Source organism: Mizuhopecten yessoensis, unplaced genomic scaffold (assembly GCF_002113885.1).
Source record: "Mizuhopecten yessoensis strain PY_sf001 unplaced genomic scaffold, ASM211388v2 scaffold6893, whole genome shotgun sequence".
Classification (NCBI taxonomy): Eukaryota; Metazoa; Mollusca; class Bivalvia; order Pectinida; family Pectinidae; genus Mizuhopecten; species Mizuhopecten yessoensis.
The window spans coordinates 265,022-276,518 of record NW_018406777.1 but is presented as its reverse complement, the minus strand read 5'-3'; the positions used below and the strand labels follow the sequence as shown (position 1 = coordinate 276,518).

Genomic DNA, 11,497 nt, shown 5'->3' with positions numbered 1-11,497 from the left:
CCATAACATCCGGTATGTGTTATCGTCCTATATATAGGTCAACACCGGTCTCCGATAAAGCCAGTCTGAGCGTGGAACACATCCGAAATGGCAGCGTCACCACCCGTCCAGAAGGCTTCGACACATGTACCATCGCTCGATGAAGTTGCCAAAGGTAAGTTATGTATGCTTATGTATAATCGCAACGTTTGGTGATAATTGATTGTGCTAGCGACTGCGCCGGAACTGGTTAACAGAAGGGCGTTTTGACGGGGGTCGTCTCAAAGGTTATTTTAGTTTTGCCGGGCGTTAAAAAACATATTGCGATGAATAACTACTTTATCTTTTAGCTGCAAAACATATCAATCATAAACCTAACAATATATTAGTGTATATGTTAATGATAAGTTCTGGTATCACATTGCAAAACAAAGACAATCGAGTATGGGACAACAGGATATCTTGGCTAAACCATACCATACAGATTTTGTTTTGGTTATCAAATTTAAACTCTTTCATTTGTTTCTTTTAAAAAATCCCCATTAAAGGTTGGTTACATGAGATATTATAGCCAGAGATTAACAATTTGATATGTTTTTGATGTAGTTTCGGCTAAATCCCTCTTACAAGTGTAACAGTGAAACGATTCCATTTGGCGTTTCTACTGTACAAACATATATCATCTTAATATTTAAACATGTATAAGAGTTTATGGTTTGTTTTCCCGCTAGAGAAAATCTACGCTGTCTCCGGAGAGTATTCAGTCATTATGATCTTTGTACACCTTCTCTTGCTTATTTTACACCAGCTCTGTCCGGCGGGTTATCCCAGAACTTTGCCAACGTCAGTACCAGTGTTGTCGACTGTCCAGACCTCACAAAGAAGCCCTTCATGTTGGTTTCCGAAGGTATTTTTGGATCTTTATTTGTTTACCGACCAGCATTTGTTATTATCCAGAGCTATCAATGTACCAGCTGATCTGTGTTACATCATCTACAAGTACGGTTCCGAAATTACATTATAGATATTCCGAAGTTTTACTCTTCCAAGGTACTAAGCCGGTATATATTTGAAGGTTTCCAACAGTACAAGCAGTGGGTTGCTATAGTATTGATGGTGTTCAAAGTACTTTCGGAAACTTTTTGTGTTGTATACTTAAAGCTTGATACTGTCAACATGAACACCAGTCTCTCCTACATGGCACCCTAACATTGTAGACCGGGTATTCCCTGTCAGGTAGCTATCATAGCTACAGACTAGAGTACAATACTTCGTTGTTATTTATAATGTTATGTACATTCAGTTCGCGATTAACCACACGCTGATCCTAAAACCGAAATGTCGTCACTTTAATGGACATTACTGTAAGGATTTGTTATAAATATTTTCATCGTGGAAATAAATGTTTGCTGACGAGAACAAAAGGGTTTCGGGCAGGGGTCGATTGTTGTACGGTGACCAAATATTTAAATATACGATATTGACCAACGAAATACCTAGGTAAATATATACACAGTCCCCTCAAATAAACAGACAGCTGGGTCTTTTTGAACATATTCGATCTAATATATGTAAACAATTTACTGTATATGTGGACAGGGTCTCTGTAGGGTCTCCTTATAAACATTCAGTGTTGTACATGGCGAAGTGACATTTATATACCAATGTTCTTATACATGTCGATATAGCCTTTATAGACAGGTATTGACATTAAATATACATTTTTTAAACAGGATTTGAGTAAACATTGTAACAACCTGAACCGGCAGGTACATATTTATCTTCTATGCATAATTTTTGATGTGACACTATATCCCTGCCATACAAGTCAAGTTCTAGAAAGATAATTGTTATACATAATATATCAATTTGACATTGTAGATAATTGTATACAGCCTGGTATTTACTTATTAATCGTGTACATATATACGATACATATATATATAACCGAATTAAACTTGCTGATGTGTGTATGAACAGGGCTAGGAGGCAATCCCAGACTGGCGGACGTAGGAGGACCAGGGTTCCTGACCCCTACCCCACAAACTGACAAGGTAGAAACTTATCTCTGAGTTATCTCCCTTTAACCATCAGCGATGAATGGACATCTGTCAAACAAAGATATTTCTGGATTTAAAACAGTTTTATCTCGCGCGTTTTAATTTGTGATAAGCAACTCACATGCCGATTTTAATCGATTACAGAAATTTACATTTGCACAAATTGCAAAGTTGGCCGAGTTGCCTGGGGCTTTTATGATTGGAGCCGGTGCTGGACCCTGTCAGCATGTGGGTTGTAATAGTGAGGTAAGTACACAGTTATCACCAATCAATTAAATCGCATACCAACACGAACTTCAGTTAATAAAAACTGTGACCAGTTTAATTCGGCTGCTTTGATAATTTAAACAGTGCCCTTTCCTTCATATCTAAGAGTACCGATTACATAATCGACATAATACCTGTATTGATCTTTCGTATTTGTTAGTCTATAGGGACATTCTACAATGTCGATATTGGCTCTACTTTACGGACGTCACATATTTTACCCTGTCCTGAATATATATTTCTGTACAATAACCTACATTTTGACCTCATGCTTGGTTGTGTACTGAAGTGGTTATAAGTATATAAATCCTGCTATAATATGTAAGCAGTGTTACAGTCTAAATATACAGTAATATAGCACTCTCAAAGGAAATGAAGAATTAACACTTATTAAACTCTTTTTTTTTGTGTCCAGTATTTTGATGTAAGTACTTAGAGGTGAATGACTATATTGATAGACCCAATATTAAAATTATGAATACGTTTATCGCAATTCACTTTACCTTGTACAGTGACTCAAGTTTGCAGGACGTATAGTCACCTAACATCGAATTTGAATGGTGATAGCCAGAAGCTGTAAATTTATTTTTAGCCTCGTTCCTCAAATCTAACAAGAACGTCTCTTCACTACATTCCTGCTCATATATAAATATATTTAAGATGTTGATGTTAATTGATATTTATGATTACAGTTGATGAATAATATTTTGCTGGACAGCAATGGAGGCGTAGTGAGAAACAACGCTCACATTGCTAAAGTCAACCCAGAGGTAAGAAAGGGTACCGACAGGCAGTCCTTAATGCCATACGATAATACCTTTTTGTACATCCATCCAGTAATATTTAGATGTGCGATCCACACCATTCAGTGGGAAGTAGTCAAACGTGGCTCTCGAACATATCAACTAGGATCATCAGTTGAAAATAGTGTATATATATTGTATTTATAACAAATCATATGTCAGACTAACTTTAATTTCCACTCAGTTTGGAGCTCGCGCCATATAGTTTAGAGTAAAAACGTGAATCTAAAAACTACTTAAAAACAGTAATTGAGACAACAAAACTGAATTCAAATTCAGAGTTATGATGTGATTATGAGGTTCGCTTTTCATTCCAGAACAATGCCTGTGTCCTGGAGAAACTATCCTGTCCGGAGTTTAATCTGATGGGAAACTTTCTGATCTCCGAGGGAAAGAGTGGCAAGGTATGGCAATCATGATATTCGTATCATAAATGAAGAAACGTCACTATTTCAGTCTGTGACGTTAACTTTTTTCCACGCTAGTCATTTGGACTAGTGAACCCAGAATTTTAATAGTCCGACTATGAATTTGCGAGTCCAAATTACAGACTGGTCTTTTTTACAGCATGAAGTGTAAATTGTGATCTAAATTGGGAAATTATTAGAAATTAAAACTGACAAAATAAATCTGTGTAACTACAAAACATTTTCTTACACACGTTGTCAAATTCTAACCAAGTTCTGTTTTTCTTCCACTCCGGCCTTAAGGACCTTATCCGATTCTTTTCATAATTTTGCTTTCGTGTTAGAGCATCTTTTTCTGTAGATGTTCTTTTTCTGTAGATGTTCACAGACAGGCTTAGCTGGATTTGAACATTTCCTTCACTCCAGCTTAACATGGTTCACGTGGTTATAAACCGGAAGTAATGTTAGATAACTACTAAAATCCGGAACCCAGTCTCGCAAATCGAAATGCTTCAATTTCGAACGCTTCGACGAATAACATATTTTACAATAGGATTAAAACTTGTGACAAGCTTTATTGTGCAAAATGTATACAATTAAGTAAACCCTTAGGCTGCTACATTGATTTCTATGTAAAGGGACGCCACTGCTGAATTAATTATTGAAATATAAATTAATTTACTTAATTTTTCAAATGTGCATAACTTGAAAAATATTTGTTATATGTGAATAAAAGTAATAAGAGAATTGTTCGTTATTGTCTCTAGTTTATATTAACGTTTTCGATTCTAAAGTTGCTTCAGTATTTACCTGTACAGGTGGTAATAAAGGTAAAACTTTTAATTACCGGATTTAAGCCCCAGAAAGATCACTTTAAAATTGTTTTTATCAGCAAATGTGAATGGAAAATGATAACAGAGATAATAAACTTCATTTATGACATAAGATGCTGTACATTTACACGGAGATTCTCAGGTAAAAAGGTCAGGTATTTCATCAAGAATTGCATGCGATTTGCTACAGGTTTCAGGTCGTCATTCAATATATTTATTGTCACAGTCGGCATATAGATATATCTTAGCTACGGTCTAGTTTATGATTAAATCATCGATAAATAGTTTGAAGAAATCAATCGGCTCAAAACGTATCAATGTCAATGTTCAATTCGGCCTCACCTGCAGACGACATGTGCGCCTCGGTCCGCCGATATTTTCATGTTTGCGTAGGGCACAAAGTTGTCCATTGGAAAGTTACATATTATGTTACACCGAAGTATTTCCACATCAACCATGTCAAACCCTTTCAAACCTTTATTATCATCGTAGGTGACGCTGGAGAATAAATGTTTACCGTCATATTCATCACTTCAATCTACACGTCCGCCATTTTTATGACATTTTTTCCGATTTGAAATTCTCTCGCACACTTTCATTATTACTAGGGTACATTGCCGGGAATATCGAAAGTAATGACAAAATAACCAATCAGAAGCCTTCTACTATACGCTTTCAGGTTTGGTATAGCAACAGTCCGCTTTCACACTTCCTGTTTACTGATCAAAAACCTACAGACCGCGCACCACTATAGTGGTGCGTAGCACTGACGGCCCGACTTTTCGAAACGGTTATTGTGGTGCGTAGCAGCTTAAGGGTTTAAAAAATAATATTTCCGTTATTTTGGAGGAAAATTGCCACTAGGTCAGTCGGACTAGTTAAATATTTTCAATACTAGTCCAGACTTAAATTTACTAGTCGTGGGCATCGGACTAGTGCCGAACGTCGCAGACTGCTATTTATTCTTATCAGTCATGAACGTCCCTAACCAGTATGATGATGGTCAGTGTTTCCTCCTACAGAACATCCCCTATAAATTGTAACGACCGCCGACTCCCCCCACCCTCGCCTTCTTGGGGATCAGAAATCTTATTGGCAAATACGCAATAGATATATATGGTGGCTCGTGAACAAATAACGAAGGACTAATAAAGGGAGCTGAGCCTAACTTATTAAAAGGTAACCAATGTTGTGCAGCAAAGAAATAAATATTCAATATTTGAATACATGGTGATGGTATTTTATATCCTGTCAGGTGTTAGAGGTGAAAGCTGGAAAGAGGACCGGAGAGGAAAACTTTGTCTCCTGCATGCGCAAGACACTGAAGAGTTACTATGGCGACAAGATAGTAGCACTAGGCGGTGTGTTCCTCATAGAGAAGGGCAAAGCAAACCTCCACATCATGGTCAGTATAGACTTGTAAACCAAGCACACAAACAGGTGTGAACCTATATTTGGATATAATTGGCCAATTACCACAAACATAAAGTTAACCAACTTAAATTGTTTAAAACTGGCTTTGTATAGCCTCTTTGACCTTAACCTTTTAGTGGCTAATGCACTTGAGATACGGGACATTTTATCATAAACCAATCACTCTTATGTCCACAGCCAGACTTTGCCAAAGAACCCCTACATACTAATGAGGAGGTGAAGAACTGGCTCAAATTTTACGACATGTCGGCGCCTCTAGTGTGTGTTGGGGAACTGGTGTCCCACGACCCGGTATGTATACAGTATAAACCTCTAATTATATCACTCATTTACCCTTACTTATTTAAACTTAACTTGCTCAGTCTTTGATTTGGTAAGGTTCAAATGTGACTTTACCGGTGGATTGGTTAAGTGTTGAGCCGGATTTGGAATGCTTTAAGTACCAAGCCAGATAACTTGTGTAAAATAATGCAGGTTGTGTTTTTCTCCGCTCCTGGTATGAATTTCTCCGCTCCTGCAACATTGAATAAATATGCAAAGCATTGGTAAACATTTCATGTAAAGTCACCCATGGTAACAGATTTGACGAGATTATATAGGCCATTGCTTTTGATTACAATGTTTCGTTCGTAACGATGCTTTTGGGTCAGTATTGTCATGGCAGAAGTCATGGCAACTGTTTCACTAATTATGAACAGGAATTATGTGATTCCATAAGAAACATACAAGGTTCTCCAGAAATAATATGAAGGTTATTGGACTCTTCAAGTTGAGCCATGGTAGAGTTATGTAGGGATTGAGACGTTCGGTTGGACACACGCATATGCACACAGGAGAGGCCGTCCTTAAAAGATCATAGCTATTAATAGGACGTTAAACAATACTAAACCAAACCAAACTGTTGGACATTCATTGAGTGATGTTAATATGCATTAATGGAATATGCTGTTATTACAAATATATGAAATACTTCCATTAATTTAAATACTCTTTTTATTACAAGGGTATGGATCTGCGCGTGGAGCACTTTCACTGCTTCAGTGAGCACGGAGAGGGTGGTCACTACCACTGGGACACGACCCCCGAGGACGTACAATACCGCGGCTACTTCGTCCTAGCCGACTACATATACAGGGTGGACCAGCCTCCAAATATCACAGACCTCGCCCGTTAGATTGTTCCTAGTCTATCATCACTCGCAGACCTCGCCCATTAGATTGTTCCTAGTCTATCATCTCCTCACAGACCTCGCCCATTAGATTGTTCCTAGTCTATCTCCTACATAAACACTGATGCACTGCTGCTCTATTGTATTTTGACAGTACTATGCTGACTGTCTACTTGGACACTGAGAAATCAAGAAAACATATTTCCAAATGGGCAAAATACATCCTTTCTAACTCGAGCGACCCGCAATGAAATGTGTAGGAGCTGTCCACTAATTGATGTCGATTCGGCTGCGCTGTATGTGCATGTATTATATTTGTTATATATGTACCGAAATGTACTTGGTCATAGATGTGCAAGGGTCTTTGAAACTTTCCCTGATAGTTTAGTATTTCTCTGGTCTGTTATTAAACGGCACTATTTATACATATAATTGGCAATAGAATCAATAAAAAAGGTTTTTGCATTGTTTTGTTTGGTTTTACTTTGTTTAACGTTCTATCAACAGCTAAGGTCATTTAAGGACCTGTCTCCATGTGTGTTGTGTATGCGTGCTTGCGTGTATGTATGCAGGAGATAGGATATGTTGGTGTATTTGCCTCCTTGTGATAGCGCGGATCTGATACCGACTTTATAGTGCTATCTCACTGAAATATCATGTCGAAGGAACCAAGCACAGCATTCCGCCCGGTCACATTATACATCCTTTCCCCTAAATGTTGAACGTTAAACAGGGAATAGCGGCAACTATCATTGTAAGGACTTTGGTATGTCCTGCCTGGGGACAGAACTCATTGTTCAATATCCAAAAATTAAAAAAAAGGTGTATTGAAAAATATTTATGAAATAATTTTCTAAAAGTTGTGAGTGACTTTACTTCTATAACAAGTATGTCTCAGCTCCAATTTTGAACAGACTTTAGTCACACCTAACTTAAAATGCTATCACATAAATATAGATTAAAACTTGGGTAACTTCATCGCTCTATAGCAACTTCATTTCTCTATACAAAGGTCAATTCATAGAATACCATGGATGTGTGGGTGTGGACGAGTTCTCATGTCAGGTTGTCAATGTCCGACGCATTACATGTATTGCAATATTTTACATTTGTTTTATTAAAACTTTTTTGCACTATGGCGGTGCGTATTCACCAGGTACAATGCTCGCTTAACACGCGGCAGTAATCCTTTGTCAACTAATGTATTGTAAACAATTAAATCAAATCCTTTTTGCAATACAGAAACAACAAACAGTGTAGACAGTATACCAAACAAAGCTTCTGTTCAACAGATGTATTCATTACAATCTACCGTCACAGTCGTGCCGTTAAGCAGTTGTCTCTCTTGAGACACTGCTCGGACTGTCGTAGTTTGTTAAGAGTGAATTATCACCTCATTCAGTCTTAATACAATCACTGTTCTTATTTTGCTACAGACATATAATTATGTGATTTTTTTAGAGTGGCTCCTCATTGCTAGCTGTGTGTACGATATGTAACTGCTAAATAAACCACGCCGTTATCTAACCTGTTAACGTGTGTTCCTTGTTGACGAGGACAGAACAGAATGTCTATGACTCTCAACGCCAAGGTATATTGAGATAAAGCAAAAGTTCATGGTGACGTCATGACGCAGGTGAAAGAACCCATATTACGTTACATCAGCAAAAACTGAATGCATCTCTCCACCACAAATGAAAAGTTTTGACGGATGTTTATGTAAAAATCGCTAACATATACATGGAAGACATTTACTTGGGGATCATCGATATATTCGAGGAACTGGAGGCCAAACGCAAAATTATTTTCCGAGTCAAAGAGAAAAAATAATATAGCAAAAAATGGCGCTAATATGTTGGCCAATACAACATTATTGAGAGGAATTGTCGATGAATACTGCACCTTTTAGACCACCTTGGCATTCAAAACATACCCCTAACTATACGTCGACCACACACACTCCAGTTCTCAGAGGATTGACATCGTTCTATCACCGTGAAAAAGCCAGCACGGTGCAGAAGCAGAATGCCAATAGTGAGCTAATCTACAGTTGTAAGTATGGAAATGTTAAGCTGCTGTCGTGAGTCAAATTACCTACATGTAACCTTCTCGGGAGTCGGAGGAAATCTTATCGCTGTTCAGTTCATGTATATCACTATGGATCCCTTTGCCTGATCTAAAGCGTTTGTTGTTAGTAGCTTACGAAACTTCTAGAGGAAACACTTAAGAGAATAGACCCTTCAAATAACTAAACATTTCAGAAAAACAAACTACCCACCATCCAGGTCTTTCAGGTGCTTTCATCATATTGTCTTCTGTATTCTGAGTTATCAACGATGTGACAATAAAAATCTCAGAGATGTATTCTCTGAAGATTGACCGTAGTTAACGATCAAGCTGAGTCGTACTCAGCATGGAAAGAATAATTCCGGAACAATATCAGGGAACTAAACATTGATGCTCAAGAAGAGCTGGACATGATAATAATGTGGCTCATGCCGAAGACATCCAATCAGACGATGCTTTCGTTTACGAAATTGGTTTTGGCTTTGAACGTCCGGCAAAGACTGGATGCGAACACTCGGTCACTTTCCCCTGTAAAAGAGAATGACTTAATTTCCAAAAGTCTCACCCAAGGTCTGTATATCACAACCAGTGGATGTCGATGCGTGCCGTTTGTGTGACTAGTACGGTATGTAACACTGTCACCTTCATCAGACAAATGACCAGTGAAGCGTACGTACACAAAGGTGTAAACTATTTACGAGTTGACAACAGTCAAATCACCGTCGATACGGCTACTTTATTAATGTATTTACACTTTGTTTATATATTTACGAAATGACGGATCAGTTTGGCTACTTTTTGTTTGATACCTGGTCATAGATGTGGGAGATTCTATGAGCCCCCTCATCTAGATTCGGAACTGGCCCCCTGGGGCGTGTTGGACAGAGAGAGCAATCTATTCAGGTGGCCGCTTATATACAACGCAGCGGGCTATTTCTGAATTGAGGTGAGGGGGCTCATAGACATGAAGGAGAAGTGCCGTGAACTCCGTAATCAAGTCAATGGAAATAACTCGATCTCGGAACAGATACAATTATCAAATACATTAGCATAGTGTTAGTAATAAACTGTTCTGGGGAGTTTAAAAAATGAAAACCGTTGGAAATAGGTAAATGCATAATTGCTCTTTTTAGGGCAACGCTCTTTTACAGTGATAAACACAATTATGTACTACATCTTCGTACAGCATAATATCATTGGTACATATATATGAGATAGAAATATGTATACGCCAGAAACTGATGTTAAACTCAGAAATAATGAATGAACTCGATGATCTGGCATCCCTTCTATTTTAATAAAGCTTCAAATTAAATAGGAGCATTTACCCCACCTCTTCCAAATTATATAAGAGTCCCTGGTCTCTAAAATATATAACGAACGTTTTAGAAAGGATGAATAAAACTATTATTCTAAGTACATATACGTACATTACAGGGACATGGGAGTATACAGTCTGATATGTGACAGACGCGTACGGTTGCCTCTCCTAACCCGGTAAGTGTAGGGGAAATTGATAGTGCCGTCAGCATTTTACCGTAATCACGGTCGGGGAATACAGCAGGCGAAATCGTCTATCCTTGTCGCAGACACAGTTTTTGTCATAGGGAGAGATTGATTGAAATGGAATAGATCTCATCGAACTGATTACGGCATTTCTACGGTAAAGTATTCGGGACATGCACAAATCGAACATTTATATAAAGAAGGTTACACCTAGTCATCATTTATTTAAAAAGAAATTCGGGATTTGTTTTCTAGTTGTGACCAAATCGTCACCTTAGTTTCAGTACAGTATCCGATTCTTTTCAGGCTTATTGTATGGTAATAAGGAAAATGGCGAAAGTGTGACCACTGGGCATACCTATGAGTCATGTAGGACGCAATGAAGAAAACAGCATGGACTAGACAGGTATGTTGTACCTGTTTCTTTTCAGATTGATTGAAAATTCATTTGCAAATTTCGAATATTTTTTGTTCTATGCGCATATCGAGTTAAACTGTTATATGTATGTAATTATAATCAGCTGTGTCAAATGTTGCCGCACACTTTACGTCAGCCTCTGGTCTCATCGTGTTGAATACTATTTCTATTAGAACAGGAACATTTCTGATGGTTTCAATGTGTTGCCTACCGGAAGTAGCGAAGATGCTTTGATTGGAGGTAAAATTAACGGAGTTTTGTTTGATATTCGATTTATGGTAGAGAGTTCAACCAATTTAAACCAGTATACATGTAATAAAAGTAGTTTTCCTTTGACAATTGAGATCATTTCAATATATTTATGCAAACACAATACTGGCTTACAGGCCTTCGAACGGAATCAGAATATTTTCATTTTTCCCCCAGTAATGTTTCAGAGAAAAGAATGAATATGTAATATGTTGGTTGGTTATAAAGGGTTTTGCGTCCTTTCAACAGCTAAGGTCGTTTAAGGATGTGCCTCCATGTGTTTTGTGTATAAACGCATGTGTGTAT

General features: G+C 37.8%; 1 protein-coding gene across 1 annotated transcript; it reads left to right on the top strand.

Moving 5' to 3' along the window:
- Positions 1–7,417, top strand: LOC110452811 (ester hydrolase C11orf54 homolog). The gene is made up of 9 exons (XM_021501497.1): positions 1–154; positions 788–886; positions 1,960–2,033; positions 2,184–2,285; positions 2,999–3,076; positions 3,427–3,513; positions 5,605–5,754; positions 5,961–6,074; positions 6,787–7,417. Exons 1-9 carry the CDS (start codon positions 88–90, stop codon positions 6,955–6,957), a joined length of 942 nt encoding a protein of 313 aa, XP_021357172.1. The 5' UTR covers positions 1–87; the 3' UTR covers positions 6,958–7,417.
- The last annotated feature ends 4,080 nt before the right edge of the window (positions 7,418–11,497 follow it).

Coding starts and splice junctions, on each gene's coding strand:
- LOC110452811 (XM_021501497.1), top strand. CDS start 88: ATGGCAGCGTCACCACCCGTCCAGAAGGCTTCGACACATGTACCATCG. Junction 2,034..2,183: donor CTACCCCACAAACTGACAAG/GTAGAAACTTAT, acceptor AATCGATTACAG/AAATTTACATTTGCACAAAT. Junction 5,755..5,960: donor AAGCAAACCTCCACATCATG/GTCAGTATAGAC, acceptor TTATGTCCACAG/CCAGACTTTGCCAAAGAACC.